Source organism: Penicillium canescens (assembly GCF_028828765.1).
Source record: "Penicillium canescens strain IBT 15451 chromosome Unknown utg000005l_segment0_segment0, whole genome shotgun sequence".
NCBI classification, from domain to species: domain Eukaryota; kingdom Fungi; phylum Ascomycota; class Eurotiomycetes; order Eurotiales; family Aspergillaceae; genus Penicillium; species Penicillium canescens.
The window spans coordinates 3009230-3033661 of NW_026703967.1; the positions used below are offsets into that span (position 1 = coordinate 3009230).

General features: G+C 48.9%; 9 protein-coding genes across 9 annotated transcripts; 4 read left to right on the forward strand and 5 right to left on the reverse strand.

Annotated features, from left to right (window-relative positions):
• Positions 1-2053: 2053 nt before the first annotated feature.
• Positions 2054-4059, reverse strand: N7446_008744 (indoleamine 2,3-dioxygenase family protein). Its single transcript, XM_058517489.1, has 5 exons — positions 3390-4059; positions 2987-3303; positions 2773-2933; positions 2406-2708; positions 2054-2301 (listed from the first exon to the last, which is right to left on the reverse strand). The coding sequence occupies exons 1-5, from the start codon at positions 3881-3883 to the stop codon at positions 2083-2085; spliced, it is 1494 nt and encodes a 497-aa protein (XP_058371135.1). The 5' UTR covers positions 3884-4059; the 3' UTR covers positions 2054-2082.
• Positions 4060-5898: 1839 nt separating this feature from the next.
• Positions 5899-7684, forward strand: N7446_008745 (GMC family oxidoreductase; the record flags this gene model as incomplete). The annotated part of the gene is made up of 3 exons (XM_058517490.1): positions 5899-6184; positions 6250-7423; positions 7477-7684. 3 exons carry the CDS (start codon positions 5899-5901, stop codon positions 7682-7684), a joined length of 1668 nt encoding a protein of 555 aa, XP_058371136.1.
• Positions 7685-8039: 355 nt separating this feature from the next.
• Positions 8040-9601, forward strand: N7446_008746 (nicotinate phosphoribosyltransferase; the record flags this gene model as incomplete). Its single annotated transcript, XM_058517491.1, has 5 exons — positions 8040-8148; positions 8200-8283; positions 8337-8956; positions 9013-9334; positions 9414-9601. 5 exons carry the CDS (start codon positions 8040-8042, stop codon positions 9599-9601), a joined length of 1323 nt encoding a protein of 440 aa, XP_058371137.1.
• A 315-nt stretch (positions 9602-9916) lies between these two features.
• Positions 9917-10687, reverse strand: N7446_008747 (uncharacterized protein; the record flags this gene model as incomplete). Its single annotated transcript, XM_058517492.1, has 1 exon — positions 9917-10687. One exon carries the CDS (start codon positions 10685-10687, stop codon positions 9917-9919), a length of 771 nt encoding a protein of 256 aa, XP_058371138.1.
• Positions 10688-11179: 492 nt separating this feature from the next.
• N7446_008748 (transcription factor domain-containing protein) lies at positions 11180-13544 on the reverse strand (the record flags this gene model as incomplete). Its single annotated transcript, XM_058517493.1, has 2 exons — positions 11180-12895; positions 12945-13544. The coding sequence occupies 2 exons, from the start codon at positions 13542-13544 to the stop codon at positions 11180-11182; spliced, it is 2316 nt and encodes a 771-aa protein (XP_058371139.1).
• A 1380-nt stretch (positions 13545-14924) lies between these two features.
• On the reverse strand, positions 14925-15538 carry N7446_008749 (uncharacterized protein). The gene is made up of 3 exons (XM_058517494.1): positions 15352-15538; positions 15240-15289; positions 14925-15183 (listed from the first exon to the last, which is right to left on the reverse strand). Exons 1-3 carry the CDS (start codon positions 15478-15480, stop codon positions 15177-15179), a joined length of 186 nt encoding a protein of 61 aa, XP_058371140.1. The 5' UTR covers positions 15481-15538; the 3' UTR covers positions 14925-15176.
• A 247-nt stretch (positions 15539-15785) lies between these two features.
• N7446_008750 (beta-catenin-like protein 1) lies at positions 15786-17972 on the forward strand (the record flags this gene model as incomplete). Its single annotated transcript, XM_058517495.1, has 10 exons — positions 15786-15809; positions 15858-15912; positions 15966-16201; positions 16256-16362; positions 16410-16644; positions 16692-16785; positions 16832-17346; positions 17396-17680; positions 17726-17843; positions 17890-17972. 10 exons carry the CDS (start codon positions 15786-15788, stop codon positions 17970-17972), a joined length of 1752 nt encoding a protein of 583 aa, XP_058371141.1.
• A 470-nt stretch (positions 17973-18442) lies between these two features.
• N7446_008751 (DNA-directed RNA polymerase II subunit RPB2) lies at positions 18443-22259 on the forward strand (the record flags this gene model as incomplete). Its single annotated transcript, XM_058517496.1, has 3 exons — positions 18443-18585; positions 18742-22044; positions 22097-22259. 3 exons carry the CDS (start codon positions 18443-18445, stop codon positions 22257-22259), a joined length of 3609 nt encoding a protein of 1202 aa, XP_058371142.1.
• A 249-nt stretch (positions 22260-22508) lies between these two features.
• N7446_008752 (uncharacterized protein) lies at positions 22509-24248 on the reverse strand (the record flags this gene model as incomplete). Its single annotated transcript, XM_058517497.1, has 10 exons — positions 22509-22611; positions 22669-23097; positions 23171-23356; positions 23398-23427; positions 23477-23517; positions 23568-23727; positions 23782-23811; positions 23859-23915; positions 23965-24014; positions 24063-24248. 10 exons carry the CDS (start codon positions 24246-24248, stop codon positions 22509-22511), a joined length of 1272 nt encoding a protein of 423 aa, XP_058371143.1.
• Positions 24249-24432: the final 184 nt, after the last annotated feature.

Consider the following 24432-nt stretch of genomic DNA (forward strand, 5'->3'; position numbering starts at 1 on the left):
TCTGGTGGTTGTTCACTGAGCATTGTGTCCTCTGATCATTATTGCTGTCGTTGTTGTGAACTCGAGAGCGGGATGTGGTTGATGCAGGTAGGGGGAATGTGGCCAAGACGAACTGCATCTGCCCAATATCTTGGGGTTCGGAGATTCTCATTGTCAGCACTGGTTGCTGGCAGTCTGTGACTGAGAAGCTCTACCGGTTACATTTTTGAGTGACGTGCTGTTACTGCACTCATCTATTCTCCGAGCTTGTGTCTGCCCCTCCGCTTCTCTTGGCTGTGATGCTTGATTATTCGCTCCTGGAGAGCGCTCCATGGCAAGAACGATTGATTCGATTGTTTGTGGAGTATTCAACCCGGTGTTGGAGTGCTGTGACGAAGCTGGAATGGCATGTTATGTCTGAGATGTTCATGTGCGTGGGTATGAGGGATGAGGGATAAGGGATGAGGGGATCTGTGGGATGTAATCTGGATGATGGCTTGATGAATGGTATGCTTTGAGTGATGCATTGGCAGCGTTTCTTTTGTCGTGGGTCTTGCACATGTCAGTCGCTGAATGTTGCATTTTTTGTACAAGGGCAGGTTCCCTTATGGTAGTGGTACATAATCTATTGCATCCATTCTTTTTGTATTTGACTGTTCTTCGGGGTTGTTTGTGTAGACAAGACAAGGGTAGCTATCTTTGCAGACTGGTAAGCACAGATGAATTATCATCAAATCTCAAGAGTTGACTGTATGTGCCCGAGTGACACAGAGTTCCTATATAGGGGTATATAAATATGCCATATCAAGGTGTGGCGGACATTTGGTCTAGCGGTTATCATTACCAACTTATTCTTACCCTTTTGGGCGCTTGGTCCGTCCCCTTCCATATCGTTTGGGTAATCCTGAAGTGACGTCTGATCTTCGGTCGATGCCAGCCGATGACTTTTTGCTTTTTTCTTTCTTTTCATTTTTGCGGGACTTCAAATTTAATGCTTGGCTCTAGCACTTATCTTGGACATTTCATCATTTTTTTAACATAATTAGTGTTGCTTCGAGGAGCTTTGTTTGAGAAGATTATCCCGTATGTTGACCCCTGTCCGGATGTGATTGCTTTCCTCCTCACTCCGCTGGGTATGTACTCGGTATGTAGTCACTTTCACTTGCGGGTGAGCATGTGATTTTAGAAAAAGGCTACTAGAGGGATATCCAGTAACCTTATATTCTTAGCACACTTTGGAAGAAACTAAAGAGGCAAGCGGATGGATGCATCGGCATCAGATACCAAAGTTGAATTATCAGACACGTTTCTGAAACCTAGCAGAAATTATGCCCTTTCCCCTTTCCTCTCTGTACCGATACATCTATAGATCGGGAAAATCTCCCTGGATCATTGCCCGTGTCACAGTTTAGAACTCTCACCGATACTCTGCTTCCAACCAGGCGGCTTCGGCTTGAGGATCGATAAAAGAGGTTGATATGTCACCCCGGATATTTTATACTCAAGGGATTCTTTTTCTAGTCTTTACTTAGCTAATTCGGATCTTCACTCCCATGTCAGACAATATCATCTCCAATAATACAAAAAGCACATCACATCCAACCTTGGAAGTATCTCGGGTTCTTCATCCATATCGGGAAAGGAAATGCGGTCAAGATCACACTAGCACAGACCTCTGGAATTGTATCAGCTGATGCAAAAGACGAAGTCAAAATCCCCCGACATCACAATTCAGTAGTTCTTAGCTTGCCTTGGCCAGTAGAATAACCCAGACAGCCATGCAGGACTAAAGACGGGGAGATACCTAACATAGGTCTCTGTCATACATCGGCTTGAATCAACACTGGAATGAGGTAAGTCTCGGAAAGTAGTGCCGTCAACCGTTACACACGAGAATAGATAACACACAACATGTCTTATAGTTGAGAATCACTACTTGAAATACTGTGTACTACGATCCACAAAACAACTGCAAAACATTCAGACGAACCCTTAACGGGCTTCAGTCCCAGAAAAATACAATTCGCAATCTAAGAAATGCAAAACCAGCAAAAGCGCAAAGAACTGAAAGACCCCCAGAATGATGAGAGGAAAAGAAAAGATCTAAACCCCCCGTTCCTGACACCACCGTTCAACCTCCTTAGCCAACTTCTCCCGCTGATCCCGAACAAGCTCCATCATAGGCTCAACCTGCTTCCGATGTGAAGCAATCAAATCCTGTCCACCATTCGCAACTACAGTGACACCCTCCTTAGGCGCGAGATGGGTGTCGTAGATCTTAACCATGAGATCCATCACAGCCGAGAGTTGGTTTGGAAGCCACTGTTACAGATGAATTAGCCTGGAGTTCACAAACAAAGATATAATACAAAGGTATTGCAACGTGCTCTTGCATTTCCTTCCATTGGGTGTGGTGGTATACTCACAGTAACAATAGGACTGCCACCGGTAGCAGTAGGATGCGGCGTGCGACGAATGATGTACTCACGCGCAAAGAGCCAATGTCTCCAGCGGAAACTGCGGACATGGTTCAGCGTGCGAAGAAATAGCACGGCTGTCTCGGAATCCTGCACTGCATAATCCTGGACACCGATTTCTTCGGATTTCTCACGGATGTAGGTGAGGAATTCGCGGTGGGGAAGGGGGCGGTAGGCGCGGAATTCGTGGAGGATTTTTGTTAGAGGGGTTTGGGGCATGGGGATTTGGCAGAGGTGGTCCAGTAGGGGGATCTATAGGTTTGTTGATGTTAGTTGAAGACATTGGATTGGGGTTTGGGGGAGGTGAAGTACTTACGATGCTGTCGTTGGCGCCGCTTTCACCACGGAAGAAGAGGGGCTTGTTGTCTTCACAGCCTTCGTAGATCACACCGTTGGGGAACATTGATTGATTGGTGATTCCGAAGATGAAGACGCGGAAGGAGAGGTACTCAGATGGTTTGGAGTTTCCCCACATGTCTATTTTATGTGAGTTTTTTTTATTTTGTGGAGAAGGGGGATTGATGAAATACCTTCCATGGAAGTTTCGATCTTCTCCATTGACTTCAGGATCTCTCGGAATCCGTCGTTGATCTCCTGGCGAGAGCCGTGCTGCTCAAGGGTGTCGACGACCTTGAGAGCTCCGGCAATTAGGGGACCGGTCTCCTTGACCATATCCACGTGAGTGAGGATGAAGCCTGCCTCGGAGCTCTTGGGGTCAAGACCTCTCTCGAAAGAGCGGATGAGACGGAGGTTGGAGTACTCGCTCAGGCCCTTGGCAGGGTCGGCGACGGTGTAGTTGAATAGAGCATAAGAGGCGGCATAGGACATGAAAGGTGGCAGGTCCAGACTGGGATATGATTAGACATTGTCATAATATAATGGAAGTATGTGAATGGACCGAGAGGATAGGAAGGTAATATGAAATGAACTTACAGCTCAGCGCAGCGATACATGGGACGAGCAACGGCCATAGGCAAAACATCACGGCCAAGACCGTAACCACCCTCGGGGTCCTTGTTCCAGTGCTCCCAGCAAGGCTCAAGGAGGTAAGACGAGGCCAGGAAGGTATAGTCACGGAAGACAGCAGCAACAGTGAAACGATCTGGCGAGCCATCAGGGAGGACAAGCTTCTCAACCTCATCAGTCAGGTCAGTGAGCTCGGCCTTGACAGCAGGGCCAAGCTCGTAGGTAGCCAGCAGACCGGGCTTGCCATCAAGTCTGACGACAGGGAGACGGTTGACTAGGGACAGCAAGGCGCTAAATGCCTCTGGAAGCTCTGTAGGGGCAGTCTCATAGGGCAAGAAGCCTGTCTTGGTGGTGATGGTGAAGGGGTCCAAGGAATGGGAGATGCTTGAAGGGTCATCATGGATGTGAGGGAACCGCTTCAGGGTAGCCGGGGAGGGGTAGGGCACTTGAGTACGGGTCATAATGGGAGAAGAACAATAGTCAAGGTAAGAGACAAGGTGTCTATGGGTGATTGGTGATGGACAGTGAGGTAGTGTAGATGTGTGAGGGTTGATGTAGGTCAAAGACCAAGTCAGGAACCAGGGAAGTAATAAAAATGAGAAAAAAAGGAGGAAAGAGAAGTCAGAAGACCTTTGAGGATGATGAAGAGAACAGAAACTCAAGGATTTGGGCGGGTGAGGAGCAGATTCTTATAATACTTTGAGGCCGGTATCAATTCCGGCCTCAAGTCCACCATTACGAAAGAGATTAAGAATAGCGTGGGACTGATGACATCTCCTGCTACATGATGCAAATGGCTTCCATCTATTATGAAGGATACTCGAGGCACTTTATATGGACATTTTTGTCCAAAACAAGACATTTCGACTTTCTTCTGTCTATACAAATGAACTATACAACTGCCCAGTAAGAGAGGGCTGGGGATGGTCACGGGGATGCGCTAGGCCCGATATAGTAGAAGCTGTCAAAGGCAGTTTGTCTGCCTCATCTTGGGGTTGGCTGGATATTATGATAGCGAATGTCCAGTAAGATGTTTAAAATTGCTTATAATGTAGAATTGACCACTTATTGGGGACTTATTACGGATAATTGTCTGATGAACGCTCTACAAGTCATGATGTATGCTCTATATGTCATGCCGTGCCAAGGCCCGACCGTAAAATCCTATTTTCTGATTGGACGATAATGCAAGATTAGACTTCCCTAGCGTCCGGAGGCCGGAATGGTACCGGCCTCCGATTATAGCCGGCCTCGTTTTAGTCCCGTCGCTTTATACAGGCGGTCAACCCTTTAAACAGGATATGAACCAACGAACAGACTTGGACAGCTCATTGCTTCCCACCGGGTCTATGGTCAATCGCTTTATTACACTCGTGTCCATACTCGCAATAAAACATAACAAAAGATAATAACCGAGAGAAACAAAAAGCAAAAACCAAAAAAAAAAAGAAATGTGCATCATCCGTGAATCGAACACGGGCCTCGTCGATGGCAACGACGAATTCTACCACTAGACCAATGATGCTACTTGATGTAGGGAGAGCCCACTATTGACAAAATGAACCAAAGTCGCTTCAAATTGTTCTTTTTTAACATTATCGTATTTCAAAAGTTCAAATGCTATAACAGATCTAAAACATTCCATTTAAATGCTAAGTCGCATCAGGTGACTTACGAGCTTGCTTTCTATTTACATGTGACGCTGGTTATAATTGGTGGGGACATCTTGGACTTCATGCCTGGTATTGTATATTTTAGCATGTCGTTAGGGTAGGCTATGGGCAATGTGAACATTCGCCGCAACCTCATATCCAGGGTTACGTACTAAAAGAAGCATGCGCCCATTTATCTCGCGCCACGCTTGAAGAACATGTTTGGACCTTTCCAAAGAGTGGGGTCATTTTGCTGCCGCTGAAGGTAAGGTCAGCGCAGTCAGTGTGTCCACAGTAGCAAACCAGAAGTCCGTTCACACCCAGACCTTTATACAATCTACATGATGCATCTGAGGCACTCGAAAACGAGCAAAAAAGATGTGAAAAAAGAGACGGCAAAGTAGGGCGAAAACAATGCACGAAAAGTTATACTCTCTTCGATTTTTTCGCGTAAAGACTGTTCAATACTTCACGACAGGGTATACAAATTTATGACCCCTGTTGTATATGCAGCTTATTGCGATATGGTACTAGGGGAAAGGATTTGAACAAGCGACTACAGTGGCTGATTTAGGGTTCGCCAACACCAACAGTCAACGCCGAGGCCATGGACACCTGCCTATAGATAACATTCATGATCTGACATAACTTTGGACGTTTTGATCCTTGAGCTTCGGCCAGGACTAACCCTGTCGGCCAAGCCATACTAGACGCACAGGGATCTCACGGCCCAATAGATCTTCAGCTACCCCTCAATAGCATAGTTATCTATCACCTCCAACTCCAGCCTTTGCTCTATCTTATATTCTTCTATTCAAATAGTCATGGCGACTCAAACATTCGACTATATTATCGTGGGCGGGGGAACAGCAGGTTGCGTAGTAGCTTCCCGCCTTAAAGAAAAGAATCCCACGCTCTCCATCGTGATCGTCGAAGCTGGCCCCGATGTTAGCAAGCACCCCCTAGTACCAGATGCAGCGGACTACCCTCAGCTCCTCGGCTCTGAGCTCGATTGGAACTATACCACAGTACCGCAGAAACATTTGGATGGGCGCTCTGTCTCCAACCATGCTGGGAGGGCACTTGGAGGTAGTAGTGTGACTAACGCCGGTGAGTTTTGGAAAGTTGTTCTATGCAAAAGACCTGTCACCTGATATGAGATATTTAATGACTAGGGGGTTGGTTCCGAGGCGAGAAAGCAAACTATGATCTCTGGGGAGAGACGGTCGGCGACTTGCGTTGGAGCTATAGTGGCTTCTTGCCCTATTTCCGCAAGGTTGAGTCGCATTTTGATCCAAATGGCGATAAGCTACAGCATGGCTTTAATGGCCCTATGAAAGCGGAGTCTGTTACATTTACGGGTCGCAATTATCCTCTGCGTCAGTTGGTGAAGGATGCATGGGCTGCTGTTGGTGTGCCTTTAGTCCCGGACTTGAATTCTGGTAATCCCATCGGATTGGCGGAGGTCGTTGAGAACAAAGTCAAGGGTATGCGGCAAACTGCTTCCTCTGTATACCCACTCAATGTCTCTATCTTGACGGATACTATGGTTAAAAGAGTGGTTTTCGAAGAGCGCAATGGGAGAAAGAGAGCTATTGGCGTGGAAGTTGTGGGCGAGGAAACCCGTGTGATTTCTGCAAAGCGCGAAGTCATCATCTCGACTGGTACATACCGGACACCCCAAGTCCTGAAGCTTTCAGGCATCGGGCCAGCCGAGGAACTGCAACGCCATGGCGTGGACTTGGTACTTGACTCACCTGACGTCGGCCGCCATTTCCAAGACCACCCCGGTGTATTCCAGTGGTGGAAGCTAAAACACCCCGAACAAGGACTCGCAGTTGGATCACCGGCATTCAGTGATCCTCTGTTTTTCAGAGGTCAACCAATCGACTTTGCAGCAACACAGCCCGTTCCTCTAGACGGATTACGCGCTGCATTAATTCGAGATAATCCCAATTGCAACCCGGATGAACATCCACTTATCTCGCAGAAAGGGCATCTCGAGATGCTAGTATTCTATGCAGGAGGAAATCCCGCTAACCCAACCATCGAAATGGACGGGACTCACATCGCCACGATCGTGGTTGGTATGCTTCCAACTTCGCGCGGGAGCATTACCCTCCAGGATAACAATCCAAACTCTATGCCGCTTATCGACCCTAACTACCTTGCCACCGAGGCTGATCGGTATATGATGCGTGCGGGTATTCGGAAGATCCGCGAAATGGTCCGTGATACACCAGCCGGGCGGGCAATGATTGACGATGAAACGGTCGAAGACGGGGCCACGCCCGTTCAAGTGGATACCAGTGATGCAGAGATCGACAGTCTGGTCCGACGTCGAGCTATGTGAGTATATGAAGATATATGGCCATTGACTGCATGCTGATATCTCCTTCTAGGACTATGTTCCACCCCGCAGGAAGTGCCTCTATGGGCAAGGTGGTTGACAATCAGCTCCGAGTTCGAGGTGTGGATGGTTTGCGCATTGTCGATGCAAGTGTTATTCCTGTGCCACTGACTGCACACATCCAGATGTGTGTTTATGCTCTAGCAGAGCAAGCTGCAGATATCATCAGTGATAGTGTGAGATCTGCGCATAAGCTATGACGATAGACACGCCAAGTAAATATGAATTGACTCTTTTGAGATATTCGGGAGCTGCACTGCACAGGTATTAAACAAAGAGAGGCAAGTAGCAAGTAACAATTAACAGGTGACAAACAGAAAACAGAGAACGACAAAGGTAGAAGGCGAACTATACACAATGCAAACAACACAAACACCCATCAGTATCGCCGTTTTCCCCGCGCTACTGCGCATCAAAGAAGAAAAAGAACAGAAAACATTTATACCAGGCCATTCTTCCCTGTATAATTGCTCAGCCAGTACTACAAGCTATTGTGGTCTTTACCCTCTTGTCGATTTATCCTAGACAGACGTGGAACACAGGTTAACCAGCAAAATGGGCAACGACGAATCTGCGCTGCCCGCCGGCATCGTGACCCTGCTGGACACCGACCTGTACAAGCTGACGATGCAATGTGCTGTTCTCAAGTACTTCCCAGATGTTTGTAAGCACTCCCGCCTCGAGCTAGGCGGTATACAAACTAACAGACTCGCAGCGGTGACCTACGGCTACACAAATCGGACCCCGCACATGAAACTGCGCCGTGGGGCATACAAATGGCTCTTGGAGCAAATGGACAGTAAGCAATACTTACCACCAGTCTCAACCAGCTACTCACACCTACGCGCTCAGAACTGGCCAATGTCCGCGTGACCGCCGAAGAACGCGAATTCCTCCGCCAAAAGTGCCCTTACCTAAACGACGCGTACATCACCTTCCTCGAAACCTTCCACCTCAAACCCGCCGAACAAATCGATATCAAGTTCACCCCGACGCAAGATACAGGCAGCGATGACGACGAGGGCAATGTCGAGTACATTATCAAGGGATTGTGGCTGGATACGATCCTGTACGAGATCCCGCTGCTTGCGCTGACCAGCCAGGCCTACTTCATGTTCAGTGATAAGGACTGGAGTTACGAGAATCAAGAAGAGAAGGCATACCGTAAGGGCTGCACGCTGCTGGAGAATGGCTGCGTATTCTCTGAGTTCGGGTCTCGCCGTCGACGCGATTATCATACCCAGGACCTTGTTATGAAGGGTCTTACGCGTGCTGCGGAAGAGGGCAAGCGGCAGGGTTGGGCTGGTGCTTTGTCTGGAACGAGCAATGTTCATTTTGCTATGAAATATGGTGTTCCTGCTGTTGGGACGGTGGCGCATGAATGGTACATGACCATTGCAGCTATTACGGATGACTATGAGAATGCCAATGAGTTGGCATTGAAGTACTGGCTCGGTTGTTTTGGAGAGGGCGTATGTATTCTTGCTGTCTCAATGTCTAATGTGTTATATACTAACTGGAACACTAGGTACTTGGTATCGCCCTTACCGATACATTCGGTACACCGGCTTTCTTGGATGCTTTCAAAAAGCCAATCTCATTACCGGATCAGCAGCCGGATCCATCTGCTAAGACTTATGCTCAAGTTTACACTGGCGTCCGCCAGGACTCCGGTGACCCGACATACTTTGTCAAGATGGCCCGGGACTTCTATGATGAGCAGGGTATCACTGATACAAAGATTGTCGTGTTCTCAGATTCTTTGGATATCGAGCACTGCCTTGAGTACAAGACCATCGCCGAAGAGGCAGGCTTCAAGCCTACATTCGGTGTTGGAACATTCTTCACCAGTGAGTCTGATTTCCACAGGTTCATTGAACAATGCTGACCCATACAGATGATTACATCAATAAATCAACTGGCGAAAAGTCCAAACCCTCAACATTGTTATCAAAATCGCAACTGCGAATGGAAGCCCGGCCGTCAAGCTCAGTGACAATATGGGTAAGAATACGGGCGACCAGGACAAGGTCCAGGAAGTCAAGAAGAAGCTGGGCTACGTCGAGCACTCCTGGGAAGAAGGCGATGAAAGCAACCGCTGGAAGAAACAGGCATGAGCAATCCAGTCCGACTACACAAATCTCATAGAATGGGCAGGTTTACTAGAGCTCATTTCCGCTCAGCATCATGCGATACTCCATAGAATAAGAATACATGGTATTCTCGACGAATTCTAATACAAACACCAAACCCCTTTTGCTCATAGTGCACATAACAATACAAACAATCCACACACATCCAAGAGCGTCAAAGGAAAAATCCATCTTCCAGTTTCTGGGCCACATCACCAGCCCACGAAGCAGACTGCATCTGAAAAATATCCTCGCCAACCTCATCAACAGAGCTATAAAGACCTCTCCAGCATTTCTCGATTATAATGCTACAAACATAGTCATCTCTCGGAAACTGAGCATTGCGAAACCGGTGTTGGACCTCCACTTCATGTTGATGAGAATCCAACTCCGGAAACACCTCAGCTCCCGTAATGATATGATACATCGCCGTGCCAACAGCGAAGATGTCAGTCCGTTCCTCTGCATGATTGGGGTATGGTCGGGGCATGCTGATTTCGAGCCTTCACGGCTTAGACCGTCCAGCATGTATTCCCCAACGTTGTTTTTTAGGACTCCCTGAAAATCGGAAAGGATGACGTTGAGGTTGATATCCAGCAGTATATTCGAGACGTCGATATTGCAGTGGATGACGTTCTTGGAGTGGACGAATGATACTGCTGCGACGAGTTGCTGGCACCAGTCTAGCCGGATCTCGAGGCTGATGTCTGGATAGCGGATGAGGTATTCGCTCATGTTGCCGTTGGGATAGTATTTCAGTATCAGACCATCTTCGTTCAGACCTTCTGATTGGATGATGGAGGGATGGGGGCCCAGTTTCTGGAGGATGTCGAGGATTCGGGCTTCCACTTTGATGCTTGTTTGGTAGTCCCTGTCATTGGTATCATTGGCGTATTTGAGGACTTTTGTGCAGGGGGATGGTGGGTTATTTGGATCCCTGAGGAGGGATGTTTCGCCGTAGAGTCCCACGATGCATCCGCGGGATGAGATTATTTGTCTCACACCTGGAGGACGTCGACCTGTAAGTTGTGGAAGGCTGCTGGAAGATCCAAGCTTTGGAATGGAGGGCATGTTGGGCTAGTGTGGTATTTGAATGGCCCGGAGGGATTGAAGGGAAAGACCCCAGGGTGTCGTCAAGTCAAAACATATAGGATGGGAAGGAAACATAAGACGAGCTAAAGAGAGTATTGGATGGAGAATGAAGTGAAGTGAGAACAAAGTCACGCAAAGAAGCAGCGTACCCGGTATATCCCCCAAACTGAATGATGTGCAAACTACCCAAATGGTTTGAGATTACATTGAATCTTGAGGTGTACGCCTTATGGCCTCGTCAGTTGCAATGGCGAAGTCTCAACTGGTAAGGCTGATATCACATCTCACCGGGAAGAAAAAGCCAAAAGAACGCCAGAGTTTATGGAATTTCACCTACCAAGGGATGGAGCAAAAGTGTAGAAAATTTCATTTTAAAGCATATATTTCGTGAAAGTAAAATATGCATATAGTACAATACGGCAGCCTGGAGACAAAAGGGCCGCGAACAACAACCGATACTCGTCCCTCGGACTAAAACATATCATCCCCAGACTGGAACCCTAGATCCCGATCTAGGTCACCCGTAATACCAGGCCTAGCATCACTCATAGATTGATGGCGCGAGTGTGTGCCGGGGAGGTCGTTATCCATTTCCTTCAACCCAAACGAGAAAAGATCCTGCTCTTGTTCATGCTGGGGCGCTTTTTGCGACTCGAAGGACTGCGTCTTGCCAAATTGACCCAAGTCAGTGTCTCGGAATAGGTCTCTTGTCCAGTCTAGGTTGTCATCTTGTGCGGTGGTTGGTGATATATTGTTTCCATCCGTGTTGGGATTTGCGGTAGGGGTGGGTATATCCGGGAATGAATCGATGTCGATTGAGAAGTAGTTGAAGGGGTTGTTATCGACGGTGTTGGGGTCGACAAATTGGTCAAAGTCGTTGGAGAAGAGAGGCAGAGAAGAATCCTGAGTGGTCTCTGTGGTAGAGTTCCTCGGGGTTGGGAGACCACCTTGGGTGGGTGTAGCTTGCGCTCGTGGGACTGGGGTATCGGCCTTGGGGGTAGGCGGATCGGTGAGAAGTGGATGATATTGCGGTATGGGTATGGGGTCGGGGTTGCTTGGCTTTCTTGTTGTCAAGGATATGGCTGGGGCGTCTAGGTTGTATTGCATGACCTGGAAGAAGGTACTGGAGGCACCAGACTGCATTTTGATGGCGGCTTCGATATTGGCGTACTCCTGGTCTGCGGCTGGATAGATATCTTTTAGACAATGCAGTACTTGTATACAACGGTGAAAGTTATATACGCTGCTTTCGCGGACAGCCGGGTTGTCGGACATGGTGTTAGACAGATGTGCCACGGCAGCAGGTAGAATCACAGTGACCCCGGACTGTGGCAGGAACCGCGTCAGATTGAGTTGATTCAACCCCTGTATAATATGTGTAATTCCGCTGGCAGCATCGTGCATTTTTATGCGGGCAGTATTGCACAACTCAGTGCGTGACTTGGACTGGTCCTTTGAAGCAGCTGCCCAAGGACGATGAAGTGCGCTACTGGTAGCATGGTAAAGCATACGCAACATTGCGCCATGGAGCAACAAAACATCCTCACCATCACGAAAGTTGTTTTTCGTTTTGGGTATGAATTGTGCATCTTTGGGAAGTGTACTGAGCCATGAGTCGAGCTTTTGACCGCACCGAGCAAACTCGGACTCTGAAGCTTGACGGGGGACAAGTGTGACTGTAGTCCGGTTTGTGGTCCCAAATTGACGCTGTGAAGGTGTGTATTGGGCAAATAATACCCTACCAATACACTGACAAAGCTTCATCTTTTCAATAAACATGATGGAGAGACGTTTCTGATGTGACACGTCTTCCAATTGGCGACAGCGGTAGTTGGCAATCACAGATGGAGCGAAAGGTTCAAAATCAAAGTCATCTAGCCTGAGCATAGGCACATTGCTTGTTCCATCATTGACTTGAAGTGGGCGACGCATGCCCATGGCGATGAGCCGATCTCGGGAGTACAGACACCACCAGAGCCGAGCGCGGAGTCGTCGAGTTCTTACATCCATATCGCCCGAGGCAGGATCTTGATTTAACCCGATCGATTGTGATTGAGTGTTGCATACTCCAATCCAATCCCAGATATCTCGCTGTGGGCTGTTCTCAGGATCAGACCAGTAGGTCATCAGTAGTAATGTTTGTAGAATTACAATGCGGTCCTCTTCGCAGTCAAGAGAGTAGAGTAGCTATAGATGTGTTAGTTGGGCTCAAATTTTCAATTTCCGGTACACAAACCCTTAAGCGGGTAAAGAACGCATTCCGCGCGCTCTTCCGAGTCGAGTATCCTGCATCCTGCAGATGCTTAAGATCAACAAATGCCGTGCCGACGAACATCACTGCCTGAAAAAGCAAGATGCTAACATTCCCCTCTGGATCATTTTCTGCCACACACCGCAAGAACTCCTGTAAGTTCAAGACTGGCATAAAACTATGCACCCATTGAATATAACAGCGAAGCAGCTCATCCCGCAGACCGCTCTCCGGCAGCGAGAGCGCGCCACGGAATCGCAGGAACTCCAAGTCCTCCGGCGCGATGCGAGCTGGTAGTGGCTTTAAAAACCGAGGCTCCTCGTCCAACATCGCCGTCAGCGGATCGAAGTCCGGGTCAATCAGGTCCTGCACGGCAGACACCATATTCGCCAGCGGCAGTGAATGTTGCACATTGGGATTCCCGTGTGTGCGCCATCCTCCAGCAGGCTTGCCCTCATACAGCCACGGGGCTTGCGGATCATATCCAGAAAGACTGTGGCGCTTGGCTGTCGACTCAAGACCAGACTCTGCACTCGGCGACTTGCGCTTCAGAGCCTGCGCCCGGCTATCGGGGGTTGAAGCCATTCCCTCTCATGTAGGAGATATTCCTATTACTCAAGTTGGATAGACGACGAAATAGTTCCGGGGAGACCGAATCAGATATGAGAGATGACCAAAAGTTCAGGCGGTAGGCGGGCGGAGGGGAAATGTGGGGAGCCCGTTTTGCGGAGACCAACCTTGGCGCCCGGGGAAATCGCCACGTTTGATCGGCATTGGTTGATGGCAATTGGCTTTCTGTGCGGGTAGTAATCGTTTATCCACTGCCATATGTAGACATGAGTAACAAAGTGGTAGCAAAGCCATTTGCTTGGCACAAGGGTACATATATAGTACAATTTGCATAAGACGTGAAAACAAAGAACAAGAAAGGCTGTGCTGTTTTTCTAGGGGTTATACCTATGGTGGACTGAAAGTGGCATAGTAATTCAGTCCTCCTTTTAGACATAAATATGCTACCACTTTGTTATATCAATAGCTTCATGTAAATACTATAGGCAACCACTTTCGCTGCCATCCCCGCGATTCTAATAATGAGTATTGGCCCTCCACGGTCAGCTTGGGAGTCTAGATTGCTACTTTGTTGATGAAGTGTCAACTAAATATACCACTGAGATACAAACCAACAATGTTCCGACGAATCCTTAACTTAGTCATTGGGACTCTCAACATGATCACGGTCTCATGCTACACCAAAACTGATCTCTGAATGGCCTCATTGAAGATCATTGCTGTTGTTGGCTTAATTCTCTTGGGCGTTGTACTGCTCTTCAGCGGAAGACGAAACTACGAGCGATTCGGGCTTGCATATTGAAGACATCATCATGCCTTTGCAGAGCCTCGTATTGCGATGCGAGATGAAAGCAGAAACTCAGTATCTCTCTATATGTTTGAAAAACCTAGTAAAAGTCAACTTGAAAGTGACGAAGACGTATGAAAGGACCAGGACATGTGCAGACGAGCCTAGTGCCGGATGTATATGTCGAAAGTTGAATTGCATAGTTGCTGACTATCGAAGAGTCTGAATATGGGCCATAGGACTATCTCTTCAGATGCACATCTATATATATATTGAGCGGCATTTTGTGAAGGCGGGAGGTTAGGAAGGACAACACTCTATTCGAGCTGAACGGTCGTTTAAGATTCTCCGCCAGATATGAAATGAATGATTTCAAGTCCACTTTCTTATCACTGCAACTCAGCTTGTCCTACGCATTCATTCTGCATCATATGTTGTCGCATATTCAAGCCCATGTTCTCCATGACCCGGGTGGTACCTGCCCTCGTCTTGTACTACATGACGCTATGAAAGTCGAGTAGCGTTGTACGGCAGGGTATTGATGGAATCTTACACAGTCCAAGTGTTCCGACACAAGTAACTTGTCATGGAGCAGTACATGTATGAAGCCCCAGTAAATGGATTGAACCACAATACTGAACACCCAATAAATGGCAAATTCCTCGTATTCATGAAACAGGGACAAAGCATGCGAGATGATGCATGCCCTTCCAATAAACTATTGTACAAATTATCCAATCGAAAACCACCGAGCGAAATGTCTATTCATGTGTTTCCATTGACCGACGCCGTATGCTTCCACAGGATTGAAAAGGGAGGTCCGAGTCGTATCACCGGAGGTATAAAAGGTGTAAAAGATTTTACATGCTGCGTCGAGTCAGAGGCTGTTCATCGGGAAACGGACTGAGATGGATGCAACTTACGGAGGGAGGAGGAACTCTCCGAGGCTGCTGTGGAGGAATGCAACACCGGCCTGAAATTAACATGTTAGCTTTTCTGATGGCCTGATGCAATGCCGATGGAGTCGAAACGTACACCGAAGATCAGGAGGCTGCGGACAATGGTCTTGTTCTCGGGGTTGGTGGCCTCATCGTAGATGGTGCTGACGAAGCCCTTCTGGGCGCGGCCAGAGCCGGAGGGAACGATGCGCTGGTTGGGGGCCATTTTGTGTCTGATGGAGATTCGAGGATAGAGACCGTGGGTTGATGTTGTTGTAGAAGGTGATGATCGGACGTCGAGAAATCTGCGGACTCGGAACGGGCTTGGCATCACTGCGTCTTTAGCTCCCGCGCGCAACCGTATATCTTTGCCCGCGTGAATGCGACAGCGTCTGCAGTGACTGACCTTTACGTGAATTCGTTTTATTTCAACTGTTGTTGCGCGTCTATTCTTTGCCCTCGTCTCATTTTCTTCGCGTAAAAGATTGGTGGCCAGAGCTTTGTCTCGCGAGCAGGCGTCCTTCAGCAACCATGAACGTCGACGAGCTCTTCAAAGTGAGTCTGAGAGTATCTACCGGGATACTTACATATCTAACAGAATAGAAACCGTCCTCCACAGGCAATGCCAAGCGCAAATTCGAGCCCGTCCAAGATCCAAGTACGTCGCTCCCCGTAAACACCCTGGTCGCAACCTTCTAACATTCGCAAAAGATGAAGTCTACAAGTCCGCGAAGCTAGACTCGAACGGCGATGCACGGTCTAAAGGGAAGGCATCTATGGTCGAAGATGAAGCCGAGGACGGCGAAGCTGGGCCCGAGCTCCCTCCGGACTTTGACGAGGAGGATGTTCCAGACGACGAAGAGGGACGGTTCTTCGGAGGTGGAATGGACCGAAAGACAACACAGGCAATGGAGTACATTGACCAGCAAGAGGACGATGAGACTGCGGTACGGGGTATATGCTCCATGATCACTGGCCAGGTGCTGACAGCTTTCATCTAGCCCGAGAAGTTCGATTCCGCATGGGTGCGACGCTTTGCATTGAACTTCGAGCGGAAGATCTCGAAGAATGCTGAATTGCGGGCAAAATTTGAAAGCGATCCTCAAAAGTACGTGGAACTGTGGGAGATATTTGTACTGGTGCTGATTGAGTTAGGTTCATGGTCTCCGAGGCCGATCTCGATACTGAAATCAAGGGCTTATCAATCCTATCTGAGCATCCTGAGCTTTACGAAGAGTTTGCGAAGATGGGATGCGTTGGGTCTCTGATTTCTCTCTTGTCGCACGAGAATGCAGACATTGCGATCGATGTCATTCAGATCATCAGTGAATTAACGGATGAGGATGTGGAAGCCGAGCAAGAACAATGGGATGCTTTGGTAAATGCAATGGTATGTTGAACTCACAATGACATGGGGCAAGTACTTACATGGCATAGATGGAAGCCGATCTCATTGAATTATTGGCACAAAATCTCTCACGACTTGATGAAGGATCGGAGACAGACAGAGCCGGAGTATATTACGTGCTAGGTGGGTATTGAAGGTTTAGATATCGAACAATTGCTGATTAAAACAGGTGTACTGGAAAACCTGGCTTCCCAGACTTCCCACGCCGAGACAATTGGACAGGATGGTTCAATCTTGCCATGGATTCTCTCCCGCATCCAGAAGAAAGAAGCTGTTGTTAGTCAGAACAAGCAATATGCTGCTGAAATATTGGCGATTCTTCTCCAGTCATCACCAAAGAACCGCTCGAAGTTTATCGAGATGGATGGCATCGATGTCCTTCTCCAATTGCTCAGCGCTTACAGGAAACGTGACCCAGTGAAAGATTCTGACGAAGAAGAATACGTGGAGAATTTGTTTGATTCTCTTATCTGCCTCGTCGAAGAAGACGCGGGCAAGCAGAAGTTCGTGGAGAACGAGGGAATTGAACTAGCATTGATCATGCTCAGAGAGGGCAAGTTCAGCAAGTCTCGCTCGTTGAGAGTACTTGATCACGCTTTGGGTGGAGTTGGAGGTGCCCCGGCATGCGAGAGATTGGTGGAGGCGGCTGGCCTGAAGACCATTTTCGGGATGTTCATGAAGAAGGTAAGTACCTCTATGCCTGTGGCATTGGTTGAAACTAACATCCACTCAGCAAGAGGGACAAAATATCGAGCATTTCTTGGGAATCTTTGCTTCCCTTCTGCGTCTCCTGCCTGGTGGCTCTGCGCCACGTATCCGGGCACTAGCAAAGTTCATGGAAAAGGACTACGGAAAGATAGAAAAGCTGGTCAAGCTGAGGCGCGAATACGCATCGCGCGTGTCACCTGTTGAACAGGCCATCGCGAAAGAGCGCAGAACCTTTGACAAGGAAGAGCAAGAACTCATGGCTGGTGAATGGCTGTCGAGGCGGTTCGATGCCGGTCTGTTCTCATTACAGGTGTGTCCTTTTTCATATTCATATCATTCTTTGCTAACCATCTAGACTATCGATGTCATCTTGGCATGGCTTATTGCCGAGGATGATGGAGCCAAGCAGAAGATCCTCGCACTTCTTGCGGACCGCGATGAAGACTTGTCTCTGATCCGTAGTACGCTACAGGGTAAGCAATACATGCACTTTTCTTTGAGCAAAACTAACTGTTGCAGAACAACTCGAAGGACTTGGAGAGGAGGAACCAGGTCAGAAAGACTTCAAGGATATGCTGAGCACACTTCTTCAGTTTGTTTAAGCGCTGATCTCTCATGCATTAAATGTAATATACAGTCAAAGAATCTAAGAATCCATAACTTGGCGCGTAAATGAATACATGTACAATAAATGCGACTGAACAATATTCCGTGAAGGGATTTATACTCGGAGGCGGTGAGAACTGGATCACATGATCACTACCCAAATAGGACTAGCGTCTTGCCTAGCGGGCGAAGAAGCATCAAGAGTCTGGAGATCAGTCCCTTCATCCCATCATTGCCGGGGAGTTTCTTTTCCATCCCTTTCAGGTTGTCAGGCTCCACCACGCATCTGCCTCCGACTTTCTAACCCCTGCCGATACCACCTTCTATCACCGACAGGCGGGCTTGCAGCGCGTTGGGTGATTCTTCGGATCGTGCACCCAGGCCGACGCGCCTCCGTTCGCTTTTCAGATACAACACCTTCTCCAATCCGCCTCCGCCCTGACCAGGTCTCCTTTTGATCGCCACCATGGCGGATTACGATGAAGCTTATGAGGAGGAGTTTTACGACGATGCGGACGAGGGCATCACCTCCGAAGATTGCTGGACCGTGATCTCTTCGTTCTTTGACTCGAAGGGTCTTGTGTCTCAGCAGCTGGACTCATTCGACGAGTTCATTTCTTCGACGATGCAAGAACTTGTGGAGGAACAAGGACAGGTTGTTCTCGATCAAACTCTCCCCCTCCGAAGATGAAGTCGACCCTGTCGTTGTGCGCCGATATGAGCTCAAATTTGGCACCGTCATGCTTTCGCGACCATCGGTCACAGAAGGCGATGGTGCGACTACCATCATGTTGCCACAAGAAGCGCGTCTCCGAAACCTCACCTACGCCTCCCCCTCTACCTCGAGGTGACAAAGAAGATCATGGAAGGTCGCGAGCGATCATCCAATCCCGATGATGACGATGCGAACGAAGGCGATGGTGATCAAAAGAACCGCGGCACATACCTCCAGTGGGAGCAGAAGCACCTTCCTGGAGACACGGGCAAGGAAGAGACAGTTTTCATCGGAAAGATGCCCATTATGCTCAAGTCCAAGTACTGTATCTTGAAGGACCTAAGCGAAGCGTCTCTTTACAACTGGAATGAATGCCCTTACGACTCCGGTGGTTACTTCGTTATTAACGGCAGTGAGAAGGTTTTGATCGCACAGGAACGCAGTGCTGGAAACATTGTCCAGGTCTTCAAGAAGGCTCCTCCCAGTCCCACGCCGTACGTCGCCGAAATTCGAAGTGCTGTGGAAAAGGGCTCGCGACTTCTCTCTCAGCTTTCTTTGAAGCTCTTCGCCAAGGGAGACAGTGCCAAGGGTGGATTTGGCCCGACGATTCGCTCGACCCTCCCATATGTTCGTGCTGATATCCCGATTGTCGTCGTTTTCCGTGCGCTGGGCGTCGTATCCGACGAAGATATTCTGAACCACATTTGTTACGATCGCAATGATACTCAGATGCTAGAGATGCTCAAGCCTTGTATCGAGGAAGGTTTCGTTATTCAGGACCGTGAAGTGGCCCTTGACTTTATCGCCAAGCGTGGCTCCTCACAGTCGAATCTGAACCACGACCGACGTGTGCGGTATGCCCGTGATATTATGCAGAAGGAATTGCTGCCTCACATTTCGCAAAGCGAGGGCAGTGAAACCCGTAAGGCATTTTTCTTGGGATACATGGTGCACAGACTTCTTCAGTGTGCCCTGGGTCGTACCGACGTGGATGATCGTGATCACTTCGGAAAGAAGCGTCTTGACTTGGCTGGTCCCCTTCTGGCCAACCTTTTCCGTGTTCTTTTCACGCGAGTGACCCGTGACCTTCAGCGTTACGTGCAGCGCAGTGTCGAGACCAACCGTGAGATCTACCTCAACATTGGTATCAAGGCGGCCACCCTCACAGGAGGTCTGAAGTATGCTCTTGCTACCGGTAACTGGGGCGAGCAGAAGAAGGCCGCCAGCGCCAAGGCTGGTGTGTCCCAGGTGCTGAGTCGTTACACTTTCGCATCTTCATTGTCCCATTTGCGACGTACCAACACACCCATTGGCAGAGATGGAAAGATTGCCAAACCACGTCAACTACACAACACCCATTGGGGTTTGGTCTGTCCAGCTGAGACACCTGAAGGTCAAGCTTGTGGTCTAGTCAAGAACTTGGCCCTCATGTGCTACATCACTGTTGGTACGCCGAGTGAGCCCATCATTGATTTCATGATTCAGCGAAATATGGAAGTTCTTGAGGAGTTCGAACCTCAGGTCACGCCAAATGCAACTAAGGTGTTTGTCAACGGTGTCTGGGTTGGTATTCACAGAGACCCTTCGCATCTTGTCGCTACAATGCAGAACCTTCGTCGACGAAACATGATCTCGCACGAGGTCAGTTTGATTCGTGACATCCGTGAGCGTGAATTCAAGATTTTCACCGACACCGGTCGTGTGTGCCGTCCCCTGTTCGTTATCGACAATGACCCCAAGAGTGAGAACTCTGGTGGGTTGATCCTCAACAAGGAGCATATTCGCAAGCTTGAGCAAGATAAGGACCTACCCGCCGATATGGATCCAGAGGAACGTCGCGAGCAGTACTTCGGATGGGATGGTCTAGTTCGCTCTGGTGCAGTTGAATATGTGGATGCTGAAGAAGAGGAGACTATCATGATTGTCATGACGCCCGAAGATCTTGAGATCTCCCGACAACTCCAGGCTGGTTACGCTCTGCCCGAGGACGAGACCAACGATCCCAACAAGCGCGTTCGCTCGATTCTCAGCCAGCGTGCCCACACTTGGACACATTGTGAGATTCACCCGAGTATGATCCTGGGAGTTTGCGCCAGTATCATTCCTTTCCCCGATCACAACCAGTCGCCACGTAACACATACCAATCTGCCATGGGTAAGCAAGCCATGGGTGTTTTCTTGACGAACTTTGCACAGCGCATGGAGACCATGGCGAACATTCTTTACTACCCTCAGAAGCCTCTGGCCACTACTCGCTCAATGGAGTTCCTGCGTTTCCGTGAATTGCCTGCCGGTCAGAACGCCATTGTCGCTATCGCTACATACTCCGGATACAACCAGGAAGATTCCGTCATCATGAACCAGAGCAGTATCGATCGTGGTTTGTTCCGCAGTTTGTTCTACCGAACCTACACGGATACCGAGAAGATGGTCGGCCTTTCAGTGGTTGAGCGCTTCGAGAAGCCTATGCGCACTGACACCATTGGCATGCGCAAGGGTACCTACGACAAGTTGGATGACGATGGAATTGTTGCACCCGGTGTGCGTGTTTCTGGAGAAGATATCATTATTGGAAAGACTGCTCCCTTGGCCCCTGATGCTGAAGAGCTCGGCCAGCGTACCAAGGCGCACACCAAGATTGACGTTTCGACACCACTCCGAAGCACTGAGAATGGTATTGTTGACCAGGTGTTGATCTCGACGGGTAACGACGATCTCAAGTTCGTCAAGGTCCGCATGCGTACCACCAAGATTCCCCAGATCGGTGACAAGTTCGCCTCTCGTCACGGTCAGAAGGGTACCATTGGTATTACTTATCGTCAGGAGGACATGCCCTTCACTCGTGAAGGTGTGGTGCCCGACCTGATTATCAATCCCCACGCTATTCCTTCTCGAATGACCATTGCCCATTTGATCGAGTGTCAATTGTCCAAGGTCTCAGCTCTGCGTGGTTTCGAGGGTGATGCTACTCCTTTCACCGATGTCACTGTCGACTCAGTTTCCCGTTTGCTGCGTGAACACGGCTACCAGTCTCGTGGATTCGAGGTCATGTACAACGGACACACTGGTCGCAAGATGGTTGCCCAGGTCTTCCTAGGACCCACCTACTACCAGCGTCTGCGCCATATGGTCGACGACAAGATCCACGCCCGTGCCCGTGGTCCTACCCAGATTCTGACCCGCCAGCCTGTCGAGGGTCGTGCTCGTGATGGTGGTCTCCGTTTCGGAGAGATGGAGCGCGATTGTATGATCGCCCACGGTGCCAGTGCATTCTTGAAGGAGCGTCTGTTCGATGTCTCGGATCCGTTCCGTGTGCACATTTGCGACGACTGCGGTTTGATGACTCCTGTTGCGTAAGTTTATCTAGCCCTTTCTATCCGTTTATACATTACTAACATCTTTTAGTAAACTGAAAAAGGGTCTATTCGAGTGTCGACTGTGCAATAATAAGCACCGCATCTCGCAAGTGCACATTCCCTACGCCGCCAAGCTTCTGTTCCAAGAGCTGGCCTCCATGAACATTGCCGCCCGGATGTTTACCAATCGGTCCGGGGTGTCAGTGCGGTGATTCTTGGGTTTCTTATTTGTATTTTAATGATCTGCAAAAAATGCGCATATTCTGGCCTGTTTCTGCGGCGTCTGGGAGGGTTCGCATTTGAAACTTAGTTCTGCCATACATAGTTGGATCACATTTCGTGCACATCTTGAGGTAGTTGCCAATGTATCTTCAATTTGATAATCTATAGACTCCAGCCCGTGTCCGTTTTGTCCATTCTGTGTACCTATACCCTGATATCAGACCCGAACTATACCAGCATCACCTCCCAACCTCCTCACTCTTAATAAAGACATCATCCTCCTCCTTAACCGGAATCCCTCCCATCTCCTTATCAGTCGGCTTCCTAGCCCAAACCCTCCTCCTACCAAAAGGTCAGCCCATCGCACCATCACCAATATCAAAGAAACCAAAAACTCACGTATTTTGAAACATATGCAAATGAGGATCCTTCAACTCCCCCCTCACCTTAGCAACAAGAACCTGCACCTCCTCTTTAGTCCAGGGCTTCGGCGACCCCCATTTAGTAAGCATAAACATAGCCCAGCCCTCCATCCCCGTAGCCCAATGATGATAATGCAACCGCCCAGCCTCTTTTAGCGTCGCATCACGCGCCCACGGGCCTATCGGACATCGATAGCGCTTTTCGTGGATATCCACGAACCCGGCCTTTTCAAGACTCTGTCGCATTGTGCGCACTGTGTCGAGGGGGTGGTTCCAGTTCTCGGCCGCGTCGAGGACGCGTTCGCTGAAGTTGGGCGTGTAGGCATCTTTCGGGAGGCTGTTGTCGCTGCAGCTTATTCGCGGGTCCATTTCTAGGTGTTCGATCCACGAGCCGGCTTTTAGGTTGCTTTTTCGGTTTTGTTCCGTTGGTGAATTGTTCTAATGGGAGAAGGGAAACGGGGGGATGGATGGTTACTTACTCGTAGCAATGCTTGTATACGATATCCCATTCCTCGGGTGTGAATGAGCCTAGCATGTGTCGCAGGTGGATAAGGTCGAATGGATCGCGCCACGTCCATTCTTGGAGGATGTCGTCTACTTCCATTATGCAGTTTGGGGGAGCCACTCTCCTGGTGGGGGGAAGAGGTCTACGCCTCGGACGATTGCTGTGCATGTTAGCTTAGGGTCATTTTGGAGGGTTGAGTACTTACTTTCTGGGAACAGATCTGCCGTATCACTTTGTGCTTGTTAGTTTGATATCATGGAGTGACGGGGTGGATGCATACACAGCCCAACTCCCTCGGCCGGTTCCAATGTCTAGAATATGCTGAATTGGTGAGCGGGTTGTTTGTCTGATCATAGTCGATAGATAGATACCTTGGGGTTTTCAATAGGTGCATAAAATAGTGGATTTTCCCTGTCCGAGTCTAGGATTATAGCGATCAGATGTCTGTCGGGGTCAGCTTTGGGTTCCAGTATGGGGAAATAAACAGACCCTGCTTCTAGACTCTCCCACTGCTGTTCATCTGATGGACACCTATATAAAATAAGTTAAAATTCGTTCAGTCGCATTGATTCCAATGGTATATACCAGGATCTGCCCTCCTTGACGACTTGGTAGCTATGCGTAGTTAGCGGGTGCCCCTGGATTGATATCAGGGCACATACCGTCTCCCATTTTCGAATACCCCGCGATAGATGGTGGATGCGAGGGAAGTCGTTTCTCTGGAATGGATCAGATTTATTGTTTCGATTGGAGGATATATATTCTCACGATTCAAAATCCCCCGGTTTATAAGGCCGAGCGTCATAGCAGTCAGGATCCTGGCAGTGTTAGCCGGAAGGCGCACGCGGCCTTTGCGGCTTACTTACGACTTCGAGTATGTCGGACATGCTTGGATTCGTGGAAGATGAATGTATATTAAAGTGCGAAAGATAGGCACACTCTTGTTGGCGGATCCCCTGAAATGTTTGAAATGGTTGACATCCGATCAAGAGATTTTCTTTGTTTGGGCAATCCACCGTCTCCTTAACAACATTGCCATGTCCACTAGACATGGGACTTTGTTTGCCCTATCCGTATGCATCCATCATACGAGTCAATCGTTTAGCCGAACTATCCCCCGGTCAAGTATGGGTTGTTTACAGTACTGCCGGTCATCCTTACGGTGGTGTACCTCCGTCCGCTTCCCTACATAAAGTACCCAGGGTAAGACGGGTGGTTTAATTTACATGATCTGTG

Bases quoted from the DNA above. Each gene is read 5' to 3' on its own strand.
- N7446_008744 (XM_058517489.1), bottom strand. From the start codon at position 3,883: ATGACCCGTACTCAAGTGCCCTACCCCTCCCCGGCTACCCTGAAGCGG. The intron at 2,934-2,986 runs GTATTTCATCAA...CACATAAAATAG, and splicing joins GATCGAAACTTCCATGGAAG to ACATGTGGGGAAACTCCAAA. The intron at 2,302-2,405 runs GTGAGTATACCA...CATCTGTAACAG, and splicing joins GTGGCAGTCCTATTGTTACT to TGGCTTCCAAACCAACTCTC.
- N7446_008749 (XM_058517494.1), bottom strand. From the start codon at position 15,480: ATGGCCCCCAACCAGCGCATCGTTCCCTCCGGCTCTGGCCGCGCCCAG. The intron at 15,290-15,351 runs GTACGTTTCGAC...TGTTAATTTCAG, and splicing joins GCAGCCTCCTGATCTTCGGT to GCCGGTGTTGCATTCCTCCA.